General features: G+C 37.1%; 1 protein-coding gene across 1 annotated transcript in view; it reads left to right on the plus strand.

Annotated features, from left to right (window-relative positions):
• CCDC170 (coiled-coil domain containing 170) overlaps nucleotides 1–24,222 on the plus strand; it is a gene marked incomplete at both ends in the record, with an annotated part of 41,287 nt that overhangs the window by 13,366 nt on the left and 3,699 nt on the right. Inside the window, 7 exons of the mRNA XM_079550330.1 lie at nucleotides 1,306–1,450; nucleotides 3,227–3,412; nucleotides 12,953–13,270; nucleotides 19,348–19,548; nucleotides 20,910–21,083; nucleotides 22,245–22,487; nucleotides 23,307–23,543. Coding sequence (XP_079406456.1) covers nucleotides 1,306–1,450; nucleotides 3,227–3,412; nucleotides 12,953–13,270; nucleotides 19,348–19,548; nucleotides 20,910–21,083; nucleotides 22,245–22,487; nucleotides 23,307–23,543 — 1,504 coding nt within the window. The remainder of the gene's footprint in view (nucleotides 1–1,305; nucleotides 1,451–3,226; nucleotides 3,413–12,952; nucleotides 13,271–19,347; nucleotides 19,549–20,909; nucleotides 21,084–22,244; nucleotides 22,488–23,306; nucleotides 23,544–24,222) is intronic.

A 24,222-nucleotide genomic window follows, 5' to 3' on the forward strand; every position in this document is an offset into this window, starting at 1 on the left:
TAGAAAGTACCTTGTTTCTCACCTGGAAACCTGATAATTTGTCTCTTGCTCTGAGAGTACTTTTACCACTGATTATCTCTCTCTCTCGGGTGTAATTGGAGAGTGAATCTGAACTGAAAGTTGTCAGTGTTGTTTCTATGTTGTATGGCATGATCTCTGAATGCTATTGTGATTAACAAGTGCTGTGGACAGCCTGATAGCAGTTCTTTCCTGCAGGATCTTTTGGCAGGTATACTGAGACTGATGTCCCAGGTGTGTAAGCTGTTCCTCCTCCTAATAAAAATGGTACAGGAGTTAATATTTGGACTACATAAATTATCATTCTAAGCTTTTGGGGGGGGATTATTTATGTTAGTTATTGTCTTTCTAGTTCTACAGGAGTAGTGCTCAGTGTTAACAGCATCATGAGCAAGATGTAGGTCTACATGTTTGCTATCTATGGCAATGCATGTTTTCCAAGCTGGTCCCCAACTCTGGCAATGGGAAGAGTATAAACAAACTTATGCTACTTTGTGAGCTGTTTCTTCTTGAAGGGAACACTTAGAAATGGATACCTGCTGGTGTTGTTGCTACCTTTAGCAGTAGGACAGATACGCGTTTCATGTGGGGTATCCATCCAAATGGTAGGCATCTTCTGAGTGCAATGAAACTGAAAACAAATAACTACTTTTTTGGCATAGTTTTGTGGCAATCCCTTTATATTTTCTTTCTTTAATGGATGTCTAACCTGTGTCCAACCTGCATTTTTTTCCCCTCTTCACTTGCTATTTACCCTGCACTTGTGGGCAGAATTCTCTGTGTACATTAAGGCAGTCTCTGCTTTTGCCAGTGATCTTCCCCTCAGAAGTCTCTGGATGTCCTATACTTCCCCTGCTGTTTTTTTTTTTTTAACAGCACAGTCAGTTTCATTAGAGGCAGATATGAAGTGCTTTTAGCGTATTTTTACTATAATTTGATTGATCTCTTCTGCTTTTTCTAAGCATTTGCATGCAACCTCCATTTCTAATATTGTGAGGGCTCTGTTCATTGATACTACCTGGTTCATGTCTTTTATGAAATTCTGTACTGAGAATGCAGTTGTAGAAGATGCTTTAAAGTGCTAATCAAATACAATTATAAGAAGTGTTCACACACGAAGCAACTAACTAAAATTATTTGTATTAATGTATAGAGAGAATTATATACCATGTAATTTTCATTTTGCTCTGTATGAAAGCCAGAAATCATCTTGGGATATGTTTGCCTAGAATTCTGTTTCAGAGAACATTTATCCTGATTTTTTTTTTTTTTTTTTGGTCTAATTAGCAAATATTTGAATGATTGTGAAGAAAGCAAGACAGAATCTTATAAGATGAGCAGGAAGTATGAAGAGCTTGTTACACAGCTTTCTGAATTCTTGGACACAGACATCAAAGAAAAAGAGAAACCAGAGGAACATTTAATGTTAAAGGTGATTATATGTAGGCAAGAGTTTTTGTCATACATATGGACAAGATTTATTAAAACCTTTTACTGTGTTTTAGGAACATATACAGGAATAACTAAATTAGCTTAATTAAAAAAATGGCCTGACAAACAGAATTCATCCATCATAGAGAACTAATAGAGGAATATTTGGTTATCAAAGAAATAATGCAAATGATGAAGATGGGAATTTTTGTGTTAATATCATATCACTTAAGACAAGTTTTTCATGTTGGTCTGATTTTTGAAGGTGCTGAATACTAATTGACTTCAGTGAACTCAGTTTGGTCTTATCTGTAAAATATTTTATCAGCCTATATTTCCTAAGTATAACCTTGATTAAATATATGGTTGAAAGCTCTTGTGAAAACAATAACAATGGAAATCACTAGGTGACATGTAAATTCTACTGCTTATTTTTAACATCAATCTCAAGCTGTCATACCATGAAGTAGAAACATCTGAAATGGTACTTGCTAAGACAACCTTAATCATACCCTTTAATGGTATAAATCACTACATGGTGTTTTGAAATGTGAGCATAAAACTATATTATTTCTTTTGAGAATATTTCTGAAGTTCTGAAAACAGTGTTTCCATTTAGGAAAATTATTTATGTACTCTTTCAACTCTTCTAGATGCTGTTGAAGGACAATTTATCTTAGTTTTATTATTTTTTCCTATGTTCTATCTACTCTCTCCCTATTTTTCTTCACTTGGAAGCACACTAGGTATTTTGAGAATTTCTCTTTCATTAGATTCATACTGTACGTGTTCTGGTTATAAGGATCACTGAATGAATTAAGACTATCTAAATATGTGTCACAATGATTTACTATGGTCCTTGCCCTCATAATATTGCAAGCATACTCTAACTATAACAGTGTAATGAAACTTGCGCGGTTATCACCAGAGGCAAAGATATTTGTATAAAGTTTTATCTCTTACATGCTTCAAATTAATCAAATAACCAGAGATTTTTAAGTATATATTGATTTCCCCCCTTCCCCCCCCCCCCCCCCCCCCCCCCCCCGATGTACTAATAGATTTAGTTGAGAAATCGATTTACAGCTCATTAGGAAAACTTAGCTACCAGTCAAGGCATGTTTTTTTTCTGTATGCAATCTCTGAAGTGCCCACACTCATCTTTCTTAGAAATGTACCGTGCATAATGTACTAAAATAGCCTCAAAAATCTTACTGGAACTACTCTTTTCTCCAAGGGGCCAGTTGTTCAGCACTGCAGCCCAGCAGGTATTTGGCCCTGCCCTTGAATATGCTCAAGAAATAGCTGTTGCTAACTCCAATTGCCCTTTGCCTAAAGCGTTTCAAGCCTAAAATACAGCTTTCAGTTTCCTATTCCAAATGAGAGGCATAAATCTTAGCAATCCAGACCAAAACAGTCTGCTCTTCACATGAAGATGGTTATATGATCTGTTTTCATTTTCCGACCTGCTCCACGTCAAGTGTGGATACTCCTAAGTGTCAGTAGCTCTCTACCCTTTACGGACTATGTGGGAGTAAAGCTGAATTACATTACACTAAACAGATGTGGGTTTCTGTTGGAAATATGGACCTCCATTGTTTTTCTGCTCTTCTACAAATAAATAGTAATAAATAGAACAGCACAATTATAAATCTGTCACAGGGGCCTTGGAAACACTGTGTCTGTATTAGGATGATTAGGAGCTGTATAGTGTGATGAATAAACATCATTGTTAAATGCTTTAACAAAGTTACCAATTGCTGAATTCTCTCTCTAGGCTTGTGAAATATATAAAGAAAATCTGGCACTAAAAGCTCAGGTTGCTGCCCTTCAAGATGACATCAATGGCCATGAAATGGAATCCAAGGCTAGTAGAGAAACTATCATGAGGCTTGTTTCAGAGGTGACCAAAGAGCAGAAAAAGGCAGCAGGATACTGTGAAGACATGGAAAAACTTAGTAAGGTACATAACTGAATGATGTCCATGTTTGTTTAATTTGAAATTTTGAAGTGAAAACTAATTTTTGATAGGTGTTGCATGAGGAAGAACTACTTCTGATAGATTTTCAGTGATGAAGATCTATTCAAATTATTTTTAAGGTTATTCTCAACTTTTTAAAATTTTAAGGATATGCGGAGATTAAACATCGACATGCAAGATAGGACTAACTTAGATTTGATGTCTCCTACATTGCATGCAAATTGAAATTTTTGCTTTCTTTCTGTTGTTGTAGCCTTCATTGCTTGCACAAAAATTAAGCAGATGCTTTTCCAACACAGTGTGAATGTATGAGTATGAATGTATGTAAGGCACAAGCATAGAACAGTGGAATAAAAATGCGCTTTAAGTAATATTTAAGTGACATTGCAATTTTTCTGAGGATTCTTTTACTCCGTTTCTTCAAAAATTCTAATGATATTCGAAGGAATTAATAGTGTTCTATTTTATTCTTCCTATTTCTCTTAAGAGTCTGGAAGTAAAATGTCTTGGCTTTCAGACAAGCTAGATTATCTCATTTCACTGCATAATAAACACATATTTCATAAATATTCAGTTGACTCATGCTCAGTAGGTCTCTTGTAGAAAAGCACTTATTTAGTATGAAAAGCCCACAGAGGAAAACCATTCAGTAGGAATGATGCTGAAATGAGAACTGTAAGTGAAGTTGTAAGTCAAGTACTTACTGAATTCATTTAGGTACAATTTGGAAAGAAAAGGATGTGATTTAAGGCTTTAAGTGCTCCAAGAAAACTTGCCATTAAAAATTTTGGTTCGTTGTGAAGGGTGGATGAACAAAGTGAGCTACTGCAGCAGTTTTCTTTAATGCTTTGTACTTTGAGTGATATCTGCAAGAACAGTTCATTAAAACTATAGTGAAAACTTCTTGCAGGTACTAGGGCTAAAGCTGATGACCAGAACTTAAGAATATAAGATGAAAGGCTAAAGCTGATAAATATATAGCTGAGTTGTGTAAATGAGTTTGTAGAGGTTTCAGCATAAATAAAACCTTGTGCAAGTAAGTTTTCAAAATTAATATACATTAACATTTTCTTCATCCCACCATTTTTTTTTTCCCTGAAAAAATGACCACAATCATACACTTTAAAGGATAAAGTGTTCTGATTTTGCTGTAGGCAAAATACTTAAGAGATGAAACAGAGCTGAAAGCATGCTTTTGAGAAGAAAGAATTTGTTGTAGGGAAGATAAATGCTAAGTACCACGAGGGTCATAAATTTTACTTACTGCTGAAAGTGTTTCTTAACAACCTATGTAAAACTTCCTAAGACTCAAATTGCAATGAGAGTGAACCTGGACTGAAAGCCTAACCAGGCCATTCTGAGAACCTTTTGTTCCCGTATAAAAAAAGGGGAGAGAGAGGTGTGTGCTTACTAGGTAAGCCAGAATGGGGAGGCACTCTAAGCAAGGATGAGGCTTTGTTTATAATTTCTTTTGCAAGTTTGCTCTGACTGCCGAAACTTTTCCAGAGTTGGATCAGTTAGCTGAAAAATATTTTCCTGTCATTACTGTGTGTGCCAAGCGCATAATTTAATCCATTCCTACAGAAATGTCCTGCTAAATTATTAGCATTGCCTTTCAAATGAAGAGTGTGTGATCCTGGCTTACTGAAAGGTTGCAGATTCCTACAGTGCTTTTTCAGTTTAGCTGCTTAAATTTGCAGATACTGAGCAAATCTGCTGAGAAGGTTTTTGTATTTAAAAAAAGTATATGAAGAAATTCAGTATGAAAAACTACGCGAAACCCAGATTTTTTTGTTTTCATATGTGAGAGTGCATATAGCATTCCTGCTTCTTCTGAAGGTTCTCGTTATAAAATCATAGAATCATAGAATAGCCTGAGTTGAACAGGACCCCCAAATCATCTAGTTTCAACCCCCTCCTGCTGTGGGCAAAGTCACAGCGTCCTGTGTTATAGGAAGAGCATCCTCAGTGGTATAGAGTAGGTCTGACTTTTTGCTTATTGCTTAAATAAGTACATGGATAGAGTTGCACACTGTTCTATGTTCACTTGTGAAAGACCAGCAGAAATCTGTACTGTCACAGATAATAAGCAGGTGTTCCTGGCCTAACCGCACATTAGCTATCTTCTGTATTACAGATAAGGATGGTGTTCCATTTGCCCCAGCTTTCTCTTTCAAAGTTCTTAGGTGTACAGGGACCAGCACATAACCTTTCTGTTCAGCAGTTCTGTCAATTTTCTCCAGCAAGACGCAGCTGCATTCCCCACCTCCTCTCTGAGCTGTTGCTAGTTTTTCTTGCTGATTTCTTGATGTTTCTTGATGTTCCTTGGAATGTTTCTGCACTCCTTCTCTTGACCAGTTGCCTCTCTTTATGTCCCAGGAGGAAGCATCTGGCGAATGAGCAAATAAACAGATGATACAAATTCTTGATGAAGAAAATAATATCCAAGAAATATTAGCAGGATATAAGTTGTATATGTGAGAGTTATTCAGAGTATCTTTAGTATATTTGATTCTCCAGTATTTGTTGCAGTCAGTTGGTTTTCACTGGAGAAACATTAGCAAGTGAATGATAATTGTATGTGTTCATCTGTCAGCCTCGATGCATTACAACTTCAAAGCACCAAACAACATAAATATAATATCAAAGCTAATAAAAAGCAATAGGTAGCTACAAAGCTTTTTTTTCCCTTGTATTTTATTACTTTTATTTGGAATTTTTAACTTCGCAAACTGCTGACTGAATATTCTGAGAGCTTCCTCTTGCAATTCTGTAAACATTGTGCATATACTCATTCTGGTAATGCTGGATATCACATTTGACTTTGATAGAACATTGTTTTTAAATGCTGCCCAGACTGGAATGCCTGTGGGTTTTTTTTTTTTTTTTTTTTTTTTTTTCTTTCTGTGTTTTCGGGGAGTAATTACTGGTTATTAGTCACAGAACTGCAGTGAAGAATCATAGAATCCTTAGACTTGGAATGGACCTATGAAGACCTTCTAGTCCAACTCCCCAGCAATGAACAGGGACACCACAGCAAGATCAGGTTGCCCAGGGCCTGATCCAGCTTTGCCCTGGAAGTCTCCAGGGATGGAACATCAACCACAACACTGGGCAACCTGTTCCAGCGCCTCACCACTCTCACTATAAAAGATTTTTTTCTCACATAGAACCTAATAACATTCTTTGATCATGTCTGTCAGTCTTAAAATAAATAAATAAAAATCTCTAACCAAGATTCTCTCTAATGCTTAATAAATACACAGTACTACACAGTACTGTGTACACACACAGTATAGTTAAACTATAGAAGAAGTGTGTATTCTACCAGATGGATTTGCCATTCATAAAGCCTTACCACTGATGAGCCACAAGAAATGGTAAATTTGGCTTGTTCTTTTTTTCCTCATCTTCTCTGATGGTTCAGCCTGGAAATATTTGTGTTTCTGGACTGTTAATTTAAGCATCTGTTTTGCAAAGATGTGTGTCATGCAATGTCTGTAAAAATAACATTTGGAATATAATCAAGAAATACAAATGTATCTGTATGTGTTGCTGATGCAAAATTAATGTCAAAACAGCTTTTTATTCAATAGTAACTTGTATTAAATTTTTAATTAAATGTATCTAAGTAGTATCTTACATGAAATTATTAAAATTGATTGTGTGAAAACATAGTCAATTAAAATATATTTTTTATTATTTAAAGAATTCAAATTGACATGAAAAACATACGTCCTTTTCTCATATACCAAAATATTTTGATTGTAGGATATGTGACGAAATGATTTTTTTTTTTTTTTTTTTATGCAAGAGATAATTGCTTTCTCAGTTAGAATTTTTAAGATGTCACTAAGGAAATAAATACTAGGGACATGTTTCAGCAGACTTGTCAAATATTTTCAGTTTGAATCATCAGGGAAGATGGAAGATGAGAACATGCTAATTCAGAGGCCTTGCGATATTGAGTGCAACAGGAGATATGGCTAGTTTGAGAATTCATCTGAAAAACACTGGCATTTACTTTTATACCTACTGTTCTTGTCAAAGTAACTTGCTTTTTTTTGTATTTATAATTGATTTAGTATACCATGATCCTTCATGAGGTGCCAATATTAATAGTTATTATGTAAGTTCAAATATTTTCCTCTCTTCTGAAGACCGTTTCCACTTATTTAACCTAAATGCTACCCTCTTGGAAGAGATTAAAGTCAAAAGGCCCAAGCTTTCCTCTGCAAGTATAACAAGTTACTGACTTGTGGTTGTGACAGGGGTTGTAGATGAACAGATGCTGGTGAAGGAGAGCAGTTATTTAGGAATCTGTTGCATTAGGCCCAAAAGTCAATGTCTAAGCTGTGAGAGTGGCCAGTGGCTGGTGAGTAGGAAAGCATCCAGCTTCTTACTCTCTCAGCTACCTGATTCAAGGGTTGCATTTCCATGTTAACAGCTAATGTTGCTTCTACATGGAACAATAATTGTTTCAAATAAAATCTCATTAAATCCCTTTAGAAAATGATGCTGTCAGTGTTAGTTGCTTTTTTTTTTTTTTTTTTTTTTTTGACAAAAAATTAACAGTAGTTCCTGACGTTCTTTATGTGAGACAGCTGCATGGCAAAATCCAGTCAAGTCTCTAGACACTGTGTATGACTGTTGTAATCAAGTATGTCTGAACTTCCAAGACACCCTCAGCTGTTTTACAAGCTTTCAGGTGGGTACTCACCTTCTTACAGTGTAGAATTTCTCCTAATGCACCCTTATGAACTATTTCTCTTGACACCCCGTGCCTGTTCAGTGTTCAAGAGACATTTGGGTAATGCCCTCAGTGACTTGCTTTGACTGTTGGTTATCCCTGAAGTGGTCAGGCAGTTGGACTTGATCTTGGTAGGTCCTTTCTGGCTTAACTACTCTACTCTTACCGTATTCATCAGAAGTGATAAACTTGCTTTTCTTTCTCTGCTAAGTTGTTTGTTTTTCCCACTACAAGTTTTCAGTTTGACATTTCCATCTGGTTGAAGTACAAGTTATTTTTAAATCTGTGGAAAAAATAAACCCCACAATTTCTTTACGCTATAACAATGCTACTAAAAGTGTCTGAATTTCATTGTTTTATTCTACAAATAGTGGAATCTTGACTTCACAGAATAGGTAAAATTTTCGTCAGAAATTTATATGGATTTATAATTTTCCCTAGATTCTTTTAGCTGTAAAGCTGATACTATCTATGAAAATAGTTTTCAGTAGAGTTAATTCTTTGTAATTATGGAAATAATAATTTTGTTTGATATTTTAAAAATGTCATTCAGGGTACACAATTGAGATGACATATTTTAATAACATAAAAAGTTATAATTTTGATCAATAACCTAGCAAATAACCTCATCTAGGGGAAACTTTGTGAGAACTGACATTTGAATCAGGAGGTAAATCTATTCCTCTAACACCACTGGTGCAGCTTTCTTATTGCTTTAGACACAGCTGAGATAATTGATGGTGTTGGGTAATGCAGCTGTGTGATGAGGGACTCTTTATTGTAAAGTCTGGCAAGGAGAAGGCAAAGAAAGAAGTCTGACATTTTCAGCACTGAGTGATGATTCAGTTTCCTTTCCAGTGAGAAACTGTTTTAAGTGTTGCTCCATGAGTAGAAACAGTGGAAGACAGAAATGAGTGTAGTTGGTTCCAGAAAGATTGCTAATTGATGTTTCACAGCTCTTCTCTATGGATGTTCAATGGCAAGATCTGTGCAGTGCTTCTGAAGCTAAATGTCAAACTTGCAAGCACCTGTGATTTGTTTAACATATAAATGGAGAATAAAATGTGGCTGGATACCTTCTGGCCCACATATGTTAAAAATTAAAGTAAATCAAAATAAATTTACTCAGTAGTATAAAATTCAGCAAAACCATTGTTAAGGCAAAAAATTCACAATAGTCAGTACAAAAGGATAATTTTTCTTCCTTCTTTTACTTTTTTTCTTTCGAGGCTAAGATGAGAGCTGATGCTGGAGCTAAAAATCATCATCATGTCATTTGCAAAGCCACAATAATGACTTTTAAATGGGGTGCGACATACTTCTGTGATGTCACACATGCACAGTAGGAGAAAAACAATCTTTAATATCCTGTTTTAATCTGATGGATTAAATGAAGGCAGAGACTTTCTTTTTTGCAATACATGGTTAGGTAACTGAGCAATTAAGTTCATGTTTATTTATACCCATAACAAAAAGCTCAGTGCTTTTGGGATGTGAACCTATTGTGTCGTCTTTGAGTCTCTTTCAGCTGTGGTGATGTTTTTTTTATTAGAGAAATAATATTATTTTAAAGCAATCATGCATTGTAGATATAACTAGAATTTTGTAAAGGAGTTGGTTAACATGCTGTAGTGGAATTGCTAAGCCTTGGCTTGAAGAAGTGATTGACCACCTGGTAGGAAGGCAGAGCCAATCCAAGGGAACTCAGGTGCATGCAATGACTGGTGCTGACTGGTCACAATGTATGGAGCCTGGATCACCCCTTCCCAGAGCTCATTTAAGAGTTGGTTGTAGAAGCAAGGGTATCTTGCTGGAGATCCCTCCCTAAATGAGGCATTCTGAAAGTAAGAAGATTCTTTTGTTTCTGTGCCTGTGGCTGTTGCATTTGAACAAGTTCAAACTTCACTTGCTGAAGCATAGGACCTTGCTGCTTTGTTATCATTGCTGCGCTTTTGATCGTGTTGTGGCATTACACGTACGTAGATAAATACATGGAAAAGGAAGCACTGAATAGATTTATATGTACAAAACAATTGTAGTAAAAAGCAATTACACATAATGGGCTCTGAATTTGTTGTTATACATTAGAATGAGATCTTGATGTATCATAACTCTAGAACAAAATCAGCTCAGCAGCAGTAGGAAAAATAGAATATTATAAATCACTAGGAGGTAAGAGAAAATGCTATGATATCATTGCTGAAATTTGTGGTGTGGCTACATCCTGAACACACATGGTTAAAAGAACATCTGCACGCACATACGGAAGAAGGAATCACTGAGTGTTGTAAAATAGAAAAGAGCATTTCTATATCTGTAAGTCTGAGTTGCAGTTATTTTGAGGTGAGAGAGAATTCCAAGGAAGCAATTTATGCTTCCTTGGTTCTTCCTGTCTTTTTGAGACGGCTGTTACTGCTTGCTGTTGGAGGCTGGCTGTTGCAATAAATAAACCTTTGGTCTGAACGGAAGTAGCTTTTCTCAAGTTTCTCAACCAGGTTTCGCTTTGTGTGAATTAATTATATCTCTAGAGAGGGATCAATAGAGTGAGAACATGTATTAGAATATATTATTAGCTGAAAGACTTTTAACCCTTCCCATTTTTCTTCTTTCATACATCTGTTTCTCTAACACAGTCACATCTCCTTGGCTGTTTTGCAGTGTTAAATGCAACTCTTTTATCCTTTTCTTGTAAAATAGTCTCTCTCTTTCTATGTTTGTAAAGTAGAAATAATTTTCCCCACCTGTTGTAACTTGAGTGCAATCGACGTGAATACACCTGAACTGTTACTGACTATGTTAGTTCTCAGGAAGCCTTGCTGATGGCTTGTACAGTGGTCTGGATCTTCTTCTATCTTCTCTAATCTCAGGTGGAGCACAAACAGGTGAGCATTAATGGGCTCCGTCTAGCTATGAGTGGCCAGCTGCAGGCACAGCACTGTGCTGCTTAAGACCTTTTGGGTCACAGATAAAGTAAGAATCTCTGCTGCTGCTTTCTATGCCAGCCAATGAGTGTTTCACATGTGCCACATCTTGTGTCTGTCAGTCAGCCACTTGATACACTCAACTGTGTGTGTTTACAGATGTTCACAATTTGAAAACGAGATCGTAATTAGGTAAGCTCTCTGGTACAGGCAAACTACATTTACACTGTCTTTCTGAAAGAAATATTACAAACTGCAGAAAAATTTAATTGATAATTCAAATGACTTTTTATTCTTTGCTGTAGTTTCCATAGTGTAATTCTCAGCACAGGTTGGAATTTTCTATTGATAGGTCTTCCTTAGAGTAAAGAAAATGACAAGGAATCATGGCAACCTTTGCTTTCCAAGATTGTTCTAAGATTATTTTAGAAAGGTCTGGTAACAAATAATGAGCTAAAATGGAAGCATTTGTGTTTATGTTTAGATGGTATTATTGTGGCCAGCAGGTCAAGGGAGGTGATCCTCCCCCTCTACTCTGCCCTGGTGAGGCTACCTTTAGAATACTGCATACAGTTCTGAGCTCCACTGTTCAAAAGACAGGGATCTCCTAGAAGGAGTCCAGTGGAAAGCCACAAGGTAAAGGGCCTGAAGCATTTCCCATAGGAGAAAAGGCTGAGTAACTGGGGTCTGCTCAGCCTGGGAAAAAGAAGACTGAGGGGACATCTGATGAATGTTTATAAATATCTGAAAGGTAATGGCAGGGAAATGGTTGAGACCAGGCTCTTCTCGGTGGTGCATAGTAATAGGACAAAGAGTAATGACCTAAAACTTGAACATAGGAAGTTCCATAGTAACACGTTGGGAAACTTCTTTACGGCAAGAGTGATAGAGCACTGGAACAGTTTGCCTGGAGAGGCTGTGGAGTCTCCTCTGGAGATACTCAGGACCCATCTGAACCACCTACCTGTGTGACCTATTGTAGGGAACCTGCTGTAATGGGGTTGAGGGTTGGACTTGATCTCTTGAGGTCCCTTCCAACCCCTGTAATTCTGTGATTCTGTGAGCAGCAGATAAGGGCGAGTGTAGGCTCTGTGAAGGGACACTGACCTTTACCTCATCAGATGAATTTTTCTTCATGTTAAGGGCAAATTTGCTTTCTTATATCATATAGAATAATTTTGTTTCCTTTTCTTTTTTTTTTTTTAGGGGAATTGCAACCTATTGTTTCTTCATCTTATTGTCTCTTTTAACACAGCATTTCTTATTTGATATTCAATTGATATTTGAGCATTTGCATTTTCTTTTATGCTGTCTTAAATGCTTTCTTGTTTTTTTTTTTGTCTCGCATGTTTTAATGTATAAATCTCAGGACTATTTTTTGTCACGTTGCTGGTAAGGTATTCTCAGAAACAACTTATAATTTTGCTAAAAACGCTATATTCAAAGATATTATATGTCTTCATCTTTTCCTTCACAGGTTTAGTACTTTGGCTTTGTATTATATTTTATTGGACTTAAAAAGCCAATGATTAATATAAATGAAAATATAATCAATAGTTTTGTAATCCAACATCACTTTTTCAGGTGCAGTTTTTTTTTTTTAATTCTACTAGTTCTTGCAGGTTACTGCAAGATGTTGATCTGTGGGCTGATTACAGCAGGCTTTGGGTTCTGATAATGTCACTGGGATTTTTCTTGTGAAACTTCTGTGTTGGGCCCTTGTAAGCAGCATAGATCTGATTTTTCCCTAACTGCAGTGTCCACTTCTGATATACCCCCTGCTTTGTGTGTGTGTGGAGGAGGGACTCTATAACATCTTAAAATTTCATTTTAATCTTTTTTGTATTTTAGGATCTTGACAGTGCTAAAATGGCAAGACAGAGTTTGGAAATGGACATCAGAAACCTCCAAGATAAGTTCAAGGCTAATCAGAAAGCCTGGGAAGCCTCGAAGCAAGAACTTCATAGTCTGAAGAAATCTTTCAGTGAGCTGGATGGAAGTTTGAAGAGCAGCAAAGAAGAAGCCAAGACTGCTCAAAGCTCTTTAGAGGCTTTCAGACAGCAAATCGCTACCCTTCTCAGTAGCAGCTCGCTAACAGTTATACCCTCTGAGAAGGACATTTTGAAGAGAGTCCAAGAAATAAACTGCAAAGAGAAGAGTGAAGAGAGAGTAAGTCAGCACTACTGCACTGCTCCAGAGTGTACACTTATTTTCTTTGGCTGTCTTTTCATTTTTCAGTAAAATCACACAGATTTATCTGAGTATTTTTTTCTTCTGCTTAAGTTTTGAAATTACAGAAACTTTTGATTTTGTTGACTGTTGATTTGAGATACAGAGCCAAAAGCATTTATTTTTTATTAAGTAGAAAGATGTCAGAAATTAAAGTAGCAATAAGTTTGTTAGCAGGAAAAGGCAAGGATCTTTCAATAAACTGTCCAACTTGAAGTAGAAGCTAGCCAACATTATACCCATTTACAAAAATTACATGAGAGAAGATGCAAGAGGCTGCAGTACTCAGTACCTGGAAAATTTGTGGTAAGATTGTCCTGGGTATTCTTGAAAGGCAGTTGAAGAACAGAGCCAATATTGGACATACTCTGCATGGATTTATAGAGGGAAATCCTGCCTTAGTAATTTGATCTCATTCTATGATAAGGTTCATGCTACACTGGTTAATGAACTGGCTCAACAGTAGAGCTTAAAGGGTCATAGTGATTTGGGCTACTTGTGGCTGGCCACTAGTAGTGTTGCCAGGGTTAAACACTGGGGCTGCTTCCATTCAATATTTTAATAGTGATATAAAGTCAGGAATGGAGTCCATCCTTAGCCAGTTTGCTGATAATACATCAATTTAGATGTGCTGGTGACTCTTTAGAAGGACACGAGACCTTACAGAGTGGGATCTAGATGCATTGGAGCATTGAGAAATTAGTGTCGGCATGAAATTCAACAAAGGAAAATGCCAGGTTCTGCCCTTGGAATGGTGTAATGGTGGGCAAAGATACAACCTGGGAGGTGAGTGGCTGGAGAACTCTCATCAGAAAGAGATATGGGGATGCTGATGACAGTCGGTTCAGCATGTGCCAGCAAAGTGTTCTGGCAGCCAAGAGGGCAAACTACATTTTGGGATAGCCAGACAACCAAAAGAGATGGTTCTTCCACTATATATAGCATTAGTGTGGCCTCACCTGGAATAGTGGGTGCAGTTCTGAGTTACACAAATAAAAGAGGTGTTAAAGTCCTTGAAAGCATCTGAAGAAAAGTAACAAAGTTGGTAACAGGGCTAGAAGGCATGTCCTGTGGGCAGCGGCAAAGGAAGGATACTTGAGTTGCTCAGTCTGGAAAAAAGCAGACCAATGAGTGACCTCACTACTCTCTGCAAGTGTCTCGCTCCAATTTATAGGAGGGAGATGAGGTTCTTTAATATCTGTATACCCGGTGTGAGATTAAGAAACAACGGTTCATATGTTGTTGCATCCAGTTTATTACTAAGATCTAATCAGGGAGACGGGGAAGGGAAGGAGGGCGATAGAAAAGATGGAAAAGAAGCAGGAGTTGCGTAAAGCGGGGATAGTCACCAGCAGGATCCAGCAGCGGTCCCGTTGCACGGTGTTTGAAGGTCACGGGCAGAACGCAGCAGAAGACGGGGAGCAGCAGCGTGGCCGGACTTGGGCAGCAGGCCGGTAGACGAGGAAGTCGAGGAGCCAATTCTTGAAGCAGCAACAGCAGTCCGGCAGCAGTCTCAGGAGAGTTCCACAGTATGCAGGAATCACCTCAATCTTCAGGAATCCCTCTATCTTCCGGAATTCCTCTCTCTCTCCCCAGGAGGAATCTGTTGCCAGAAATCCTCCGTTCTTCATGAGGAATCTGTTGTGAGAAAACCCATCCGTTCTTCATGAGGAATCTGTTGTCAGAAACCTGTCCTCATGGTTTTCAGTTCCTCTTTTATCTTCCTTGTTCTCCTGCCTACGTGACAAGGATGGGCTTCGAGCAAGAGTCATTGAGTACCCTCTAAGATGGCCCATCATCCTGAGATAGGTCCACACAAAGGAGCACTTCACAGCTATTTAGCTGCAGTTCATCTCGCTCTCGTTGCCCCTGGCCTTGCCCATCTGCGTTCCCCCAGACAAAGGATTTCACAACCTTTGCCTAGGGCTTGCCTGGACTTGTCCATCTGTCTCCTTAAGACAAAGGTTTTCACCGTCCTTGCTCGGGACTTGTCTGGACTTGAACAAGTCCATCGGTGTCCCCAGCAAACTTTGAGACACAGACGTTGACAGAATAATATCTTACAGAGTAATATCTTACAGCAAGTTCTTGAGGAAAGTGCTAGTCTCTTCTCCCTGGCAATCACTGGCAGGACCCGTGGGAAGAGAACAAAGCTGCACCAGGAGAAGTTCAGACAGGATATTAGAGAAAACTTCTTCACCATGAAGATGATCAAGCACTGGAATAGGATTTCCAGAGAGATGGTTGATGCTCCACATCTGTCAGTGTTCAAGAGGCACTGGGACAAATGTCCTCAATAATATGCTTTAATTTTTTGCTCAGCCATGAAGTGGTCAGAGAGTTGGAGTAATGATCTCTGAAAGTTCAATTGAATTGTTCTGTTCTGAATGGGAGTCATTAAATTTATTGGCAGTTTAAATTGGTCTGCAGTACTGCTGCTGCTCAAGATAGGTAATTTCAAGATTAGCCCTATTGTGAGTACAACCCAGAAGTAAGAGCAGGACAGGTAGATATGAGTCTAGCAGCTAAGTATCTTGATGCTGGAAAGTAAAAATGTGCTGATGAATCAAATCTTGCATAAGGGAAGAAGTGTTGGAATTAAATTTTTTATTCTCTGTCAGGATGTTTCTATAAGCAGCTTGCACTTGCAAACTAGATAATTAGGATCAGGAAAAAACAATGGAAAAGACAATGCAAAAACATGGGAGGGAGAAAAATACATTTTCGAGTTTGAGTCTTTTGATGCCTACCCTAGAAAGCTTCTTTTGTTTTTACAAAAAAAAAAAAAAAAGCTTTTGTTTTTTAAATCATTACTGCTTCTCCTCTGGGCATCTGGTGTACGGGATCATGCTGTCAGGGCTGCCGTCAGCAGAATGTTCAACTTTGCATCTGCTGTGTTTGACTTACCCCTGTATGTGCACTGGTCAAATGGACCTGTGAAGAGTTGGAATTTTAGGATGCCAGTGAGAAATTTTATTCACTGTATCTGCAGTAAGATTTTCTATGAAATCTGAAACGCTCTTGAAGATTGTCTCAAATTGTGGTGATTTAGGCATCTGAACAGCTTCTGAGATCTTAATAAGCTGTATAGTAGCTGTTAACATTAATTTTTTTAAAAAAAGAATCCCAGCATATACTGTAACAAGGTCCAGTAATAGATATTCTGTTGCAGGGCTAAGATACTACTTTGAATCGCTATTACAGCAGTTATAACAAAATGTACATTGAATGTTTGGACATCTCTCAGGTTTTTTTTGGTAATTAATTATTTATGACATACCAAAAAGGTTCATAGGGAGCTAACATCCATGGCAAGCAAATGTCATCGGTTCACACAGAACTCAGCACTGCTATGAGATCTCTGAGCTCAGGTTCATTGCAGATTTATTGCAGCAAATTCAATTCATATGGTTGAAATTATTTCTCTTGACTACCCACCTATCTGACCTCAGATAGGAATGGCTGACCAGATGGTGGATTATTTCGTTTATATCAGTTTTTGCTTCTTGATATAACAGATGACTCATAAGTGCTGGAACTGATTACTGTGCTGAAACTCTTATTACTGTGCTCATTACAATCTTCTATTCTCTCATTAACAAGTCTTTTAATGATTTGTCATGTCATTTTCATAAATACATATTTAATATTAGGATTTACCTGCTTTTCTTTTGTTGACACAATATTCCTGTACTGAGAATCAAGATTTTTGCTATACACAGGAATGTTTGTCAACATTGCAATTTACAGTACCATCTTCATAATATTTTGAGGAAGATGGGCCCTGCATGTGCTTCTTTCATTGTTCTAAACAAAAGAATGTGTGGGAAATGAATTATATTCATGCACACAGAGTAATGTGCACAGTGGCTTCCAGCTGACCAAAAAACCCTAACCAAATGGAATATGAGAAAGTATTAGGACAAAAAAGTTAAAATTTAAAACATAATTATGCTACAGTATATATCCATGGCTGCTGTATTCTATGCAGCATGTAAAGTTATGATAATGTAATTATTTTTAAAAAGGGCTTTTAAATAATGCAGGAAAAGACTGTGATTGTGTCTAGAGGCTTCCATGCAGTACAAGATGAGCTCAGCTTGGGATGGTGAGTGCAATGCAGAATAGAGTTATCAGCTATGAGAGGAAAAAAAAAAAAACCCAACAAAAAAACCCGTGCATATAAAACAGGAAGTTTAAGATAACATCTTACCAAACTAGAATAGTTCCAGTGGGGATGAACCCAGCTATCCCCAAGATGTCTCTGGAAATCTTGAATTTCTTGTAACTCAAGAAACAAAAGGAACCTTTCTAAAATAATCTGGTAGTTATACCAGGAGAAGGAGCAGGAATTGTGCATGGTGCACAAATGATGGGCACAGGAGGTTAAGATCATAGAATTATAAAATATCCAGAGCTGGAAGGGACCAGCTCCTGGCTCTGTGCTGCACCATCCAAAATTCAAACCTTATGCCTGAGAGTGCTGTCCAAATGCTTGAACTCTGTCAGCTTGGGGTCATGCCCACTGCCCTGGGCAGCCTGTTCCATGGCCATTGCCCTCTGGTGAAGAACCTTTCCCTAACATCCAGCCTGACCCTCTCCTGATGTAGCTCTTGTGCCATTATGGGGAGATCAGGACCACAGGAACAAAAAATGTATCCTAATTAACTGAATACAGGCACAGGATGCACCTCTGTTTTAGGAAATACCCGAACTGTTGATTGTTCCTGTGTCAGGGATGAAGGTTACTCTTGGATGCTCTTGCAGATAAACTAACAGTGTTGATTTTGGTCTGCTTCTGTTTCTGTGGTCTCTTGGGACCTTCGTAACCCATGTGGCCAGGCTGTGCGCACAGCCCCTCTGCAACCTGGGAAGGGATCCTGTGCCCACAGGAAGACACTCAAGCTACTGAAAACAGTTTATTCTGCCGGGTGACATACAGTGCAGAAAAGTGTGAAATATGTATAAGTGTACTTGCAGTTTTATTGCAGTTTAGAGTTTACTGAAGTTTAGTATTTTCTACTGCTGTACAAGCAGCAGTAATTTCTCAGTTGTTTCTTAGATAGTTAGGATGTAAACTATTGTGTGTATTGAATTATGATCTAAGTTGGAAACCTTTCTGTGCCATTAAAATTAATGGGAGTGTTGTGTGCGTGTTATTCATTTTATCAGTGTGAGGCAAAGAGGAGTTTAAAATGAAGAGACAAGTGAAGAGGAGTACCTGAGTTACAAACACAATGTAATAATTCATCTAAGCAGAGGCTTATATGACAGTAGGAAAAGGAGAGATGGAAAGAAGGAAGCAAGCAACTTTTTGGATGAAATTAAGCCTTCCATTAATTGGCAGAAGTGTAACCAGATGCTTTCAAGTATTATATTATTTATAAGTAGTTTAAACTTAAAAGCCATTATGTTTTAAGTAAGTTCTGCAGAGTTAACATAGTGCTTGAAGTGTTTTCAGAAGGACTAATCTAGTTTCTTGTTGTACGGTTATATGCTTCTAGCCTTGTGTTTTGGCTAGATTACAGAAATCTTTTTTTTTTTCTAAGCAAACTTTTCTAGTTAAAGACAGGTTAACAGCTGAGAGGCACTCTTCTGAGATTTAGCTATCCATATCTATGTTCTCACCTACATGCTGCATGTGTTTGCTAAATTGTTTGTGCATGTTTTTCCCATTTAATTCCTTCATAACTTGTGAGTTTTTGGTGCTACAATGTATTTGCTGGTTTGCTAACAAATCTGGATGGGTTGCATCTAAGCTCTGGGTTGCAGCTCTAAGCTGCAAATTTGGTTTGACTCATCTTAAATATTGTGCTGTTTACTTTTGGGTGTGTTACATCACCAATTTTGCCATTTGCTCTTGGTGGATACAGCAGATTTTACAGCTTTTTTTTTTATTTGTATGTCTGTTTTTTTTAGAATTATTTTATCCTTTTTTAATAATTTGAGGATATATCTTGTGCACCTTTTTAAACCTACGTAATGCTGTATCTTTTGTTGACTTACTTGCTCCATAGGTGGTATCTCAACTTGAAGCCCAAATAGCTAAACTGACTGAAACTTTGGAAGATCAAACCAGATCATACCAAGAAGCTCTGGAGAGAAGCAGAAAAGTTGAAAAACAATCTGAGACTTTCCAAGATCAGTTGAAACACTTGGAAGAGGAGCTGCTCTCTTTATATATGATACAAGATGGTTTGAAGCTTGAGAAACAAAAAGTTGGTACACGTGTTATTTTATTTTGCATAAAAATCAGTAAAGTCTGAGATAATATATCTAACTATTGCATCGATCACTTGGGTATTACTCCGCAGTGCAAGTAGTGTGAATTAGCAAATTAAGGCTTTGTGCAGCAAGTCATAATCTATTTTCTTTAACTGACCATTCTAGTTGGAAAAGGTGGGTTCAAAATTGATTTAACATGGAGGATGGAAAAAAAAAAAAAGGAAGAGATCAAAAGAAAGTCTCTACATATATCAGAAGTCTTTCCAGGTTTTTTTGAATTCAGAGCTTTTCCATGTTTCTGTAATATATCATCTGGTCCACAGTCTATAGAAATCTGCAGTCCTTGGTCCTCAACCGTTGCTTTATTAATTGCATGAAAACACACTGATAGCTTGAAACACACTGGCATACTGAGAATTTGAAAAGTGATAGCTGAACCAGCAACCCAATGCAGCTAAGAAAGACAAAGTGCATGGCAGATGTTAGCATATTACCAGGGAAAGATCAATGCTAAGTGAGTTGAATTTGCCAAAAATCAACAGTTTGATGCTGTTTTGTATTGGTAATGATGCAATAATTTCTGTATGAAGCATCCACCATCTTAGGAGTGAACTAGAAAATGGAACTGTTCCTTCCCTTCTGTTTCCTCTGTGAAGAACACGTGGCAGTAGATTCTTAATTTCTCTCAGGATTTTACTGCGATAGAAAGATTTTTCTCCCTTGTTGATAATCAGCTTTGCTGCCGCCTTCTGCTGTCTTTTTTACGCTTTTTGAGCCAGAAACATCATGGGGGAAAAAGCCTGATTCTTGCTATGTTTTATCATCTTCAGTTCAAGCAGTAGTTATGAAACTGTTTAACTGTTTTTTTTTGTTTTTTTTTTTTTTTTTAACCTGTTATTTATTTACAATGGTTATGATCTGCAACAGAAGTAAGAGAAAACAAAGGCGAGTAGAGTTCTTAGTGAGGAGAGCTGCCACTAAGTGGGATGCAGCTGCCCCTTCTTCCTCCTCTCTGTCAGCACAAGGTCATAGGTAGGAAATGAGGTCAAAAGCGAACACGTGCACCTAGTGCTTCTCTTGCTGCAGAGGAGCAAAAGCCAATCTAGTCTGATAAGAAAATAAAAACATTAGGTCTAAATATTTATGAACAAAAATGTTGCCTATATAAGGACAAGTAAAGAATTTGAAGATTTTTGGGGTGTACAAGTTAAAAATAAATTCTTTTAGGAGTTTGGATATGAGTCTGTTGGCCTTATATAATTGGTTCCGAGTAGGGGGAATTGCTTTTAAATTATTCATCAGGAATTTTAATTAAATTTTGTTATTCTTTTTCCCACTGTTCCACATCTCTTAGTATATGAAATTTCTGGAACAACTTAATGAAGTGATGAAGCTGAATAGCATTGCAGCAGAGGTTGGATTTGATATGAATGTGAATGCAATTCTGGCTCGGGTAGAGCAATTAGTCAAACTGGAAGGTGATGCAGTGATTGAAAACAAGACTGTGACATATAGCCTAAGAAGGAAGGTAAGCAAAAAACACTATTACTTTTTGTTTTCAAGGCAAGACACTGTTATGGCTAGGTTTGCGTGGTGGCTTGCTAAAGGTAAAAGATTGAAACTTCACAAATGTACATGGAATACTGAAGATGTCTATTACTTTACATAAAGAGAAGATAAATATTTGCAAACTATGCAAATGAGTTGCATATCTGAGCAAATAAAAATGCTGCTAGTTAAATGTATGAGACTGTTTTTCTCAGTTTCTTAAAACAAACATAATATGTCTATTTATGTACTTTTAAATACATCATTACAATATACTTCTATAAATAACTCCTATTTATGTTTAAAATTAAAAATATCTAATGGGAAGGTGTTGATATTTAAATCTAAAAGGATCTGGTGGGAAAGAGGGAATGTTACGCAGCTTCTCTAGAAGCAAGTAGAACACCTTGATAATCTGTGCAGATTTATTAGACACCAGTCGGTCACCCTGTTGTGACAGAATGAAGGCTTCTGATGTTAGGCTTATAGTGGTTTGAAACTTAGAATGAGTTCTATTTAAGGCTTAAAACCACTTATTTTTTTTTCTTTTCTTTTCTTTTTTTCCTTCTTTTTCTGGATATAACTACCTCTCTGAGTTAACACTAACATTCCTCTCAGGGTACAGCCTGACAAATTCAGTTTTGTAAGCTGAAAATAAGTCACTTCCTGAGCACCAAAATTACAAAACTAAGCTGCTGAACTTTGTATTGGAGTAGTGGATGAGTGTATTCTTACTTCTGTGTGATGACTCTATTTGCACACTAGCCTTAATAAACTGGTTAAATGTGGAAATATCTTAAACTACTGCAGTGGAATCGCCGTCTGCCTAAGGAAAGTCTGTTGTATCTTTCATTTGACAAGTTCCTTATATCTGGGACAATCTCTGATGTTCTGAACTATGCACAAGTGTTTGTGTTCAAATAGAATGCGGTCTGCACGTAACTACATTTTAAAAGGTAGTGCTCAAGCTTAGGGATAGTATAAAAGGTACCAAGTTAATGTACATAGGTACATACTGCTTTACAGAAGCAGGATTAGGAGTTCAGTGTAAGCGTGCTGCAAGGAGATTGGATTTACACAACAACCTATGTAATGCCATTTACTTTCTCTCACACAAATTTCCTTGTGATCATAAAACTAGTTGAAGACTCAGAAAGAAAGACTTGAAAGCAAGGAGTTGCACGTGAAACTTCTGAGGCAGAAAATAACCCAGCTGGAAGAAGAGAAACAAATAAGGACATCACTAGCTATGGAGAGGGATGAGGCCAATCTTACTGTCAGAAAGTTGCAAAAGATGATAGAGAGATTACAGAAGCAGCTTGATCTGGCAAGGGAAACGAATACTGATCTCAAAGCCAAGCTGTCTGAAGCCAATGAACTTAAGGTAAGTTGAAACATTACATTTGTGTTTCTACCCATGTTTATGTTCCAACTGGATACAGCTGGAGTTCATTTACAATAAATGCATTAATGGAGAACTGCTAGGTAGAAATCCATGTAGAAAATTAAAAATAATATGACAGTATATTTAGCAATTTGTCTTGATATGTTAAATAACAACTGAAAAACACCATGTAAATATTCAGGTTAGTGTAAGAAAAGTATGATACGTGCATCCCTTTCTTTCTCATCAGCATGTATGTAATCCTGTATTTCCCATGCATTGATCACAGCAAATCTCTTCTTATAAGAGTGGGGAGTATTTTTTTTTTTTTTTGTACTGTAAAACAGGCATGATAAATTTTCATTATTTCCACGTTTTATTACCTTGCAATAGGTGGAAACAAGTACTCTGTGGTTGCTTGTCACCACTGGAAGTAAGGAAGACTTATTTTATACAACAGTGTCTTATAGCTTGTGGATTAAAACAGATGACTTTCAACTGAAAGATTTTCACCAGCCAAAACTCTTTTCCTGTATTATTTTCCCAGCAGCTAACAGACAGTGAAGCCTCACTTTGGAGTTTTTTTTCTATGCAGGTACATCTTTCTGCAAAACCTGCAGAGAACTAGCTGTTTTTTGAACAATAGTCTGCTGACTGAGTTGACACTGGCCAGTTTGCTTTAATAACTTCTCAGTCCACACATGCATGTCATTTCCTCAAGAATCTGTATTAAAGCACCTACTACTGATATCCTTACTTGCTCATACTACACAAAAGTTGTGGCAAATTTAACATTATTTTACAAATTGCTTGTTGCAGATCCAGACTCTAGAGCAGAACAGAACAATAGAAGAACTTAATAAGTCTCAAGGCAAATTGGAAAGAATGAAGGAAAAAGCTGAGAAACAATTAAACTCTGTCAAATCAGAACTTAATCTAAAGGAACAGAAAGCTACTGAAGAAAAAGAAAAAGCCAAAAATATGTTAGAAGTGGTTTCCAGTGAAATGAAGGTACTTAAAACAAGCCTTGCGGAATTAGCAAAAAGGGAAAGACAGGTAGGTATCCAGCTATTCTACAAGTGTTGGGTGTCACTTAGGACAAAAGAATGTGATGTAGGTGGAGCAGTTATCCAGCTGTGCTGACAACTTGTGTGAATAAGCAAGACAATATTGACTAGTGATTCAAAGAAGCAGAGCTCTTCCAGTTTAAATGCAAGGCAATGAAAAGTAAATATATTGCTTTTTTGTCTTTGTGCACTGCAAAACATTCAGTTTACATCACATTTTGGAGAAGTGTAAAAATGCTTAAAAGTCCTAGTATCTTTAAAGTATGATTTTTTTTTCTGTATATAGTGGTGATAAAGCCTGCTTACTTTTTACCAGGTATATGCCACACAAAGGATTTTTTTTTTTTTCTTTTTAAGACAAGTGATATTGAATGCAACTGTTTTTAGTTGATTTGTGACACATTAGCGTTCTCAAAGTTTGAGTGAGGAAAAACTTTTTTGTTACTCATCCATAAGAAACACAGTGAGTGCGTATAAAGATTATGAGGTGCGAGAAATTGAAGTGGGAGACATGCTAGTAAATGTGTTCCATAATAGTTTCAGTAAATTAGGAAATATGAATGTAATTGCTCCATCATATTCTGTTTAATAAAAACACAGCATTGTTACTAAAGCCAATGGGATATTTACTTAACGTCAATAATATGTCATCTTAAGATTCTAATCCC

This window comes from Tetrao urogallus (assembly GCF_951394365.1).
Source record: "Tetrao urogallus genome assembly, chromosome: 2".
In the NCBI taxonomy this organism is placed as follows: Eukaryota; Metazoa; Chordata; class Aves; order Galliformes; family Phasianidae; genus Tetrao; species Tetrao urogallus.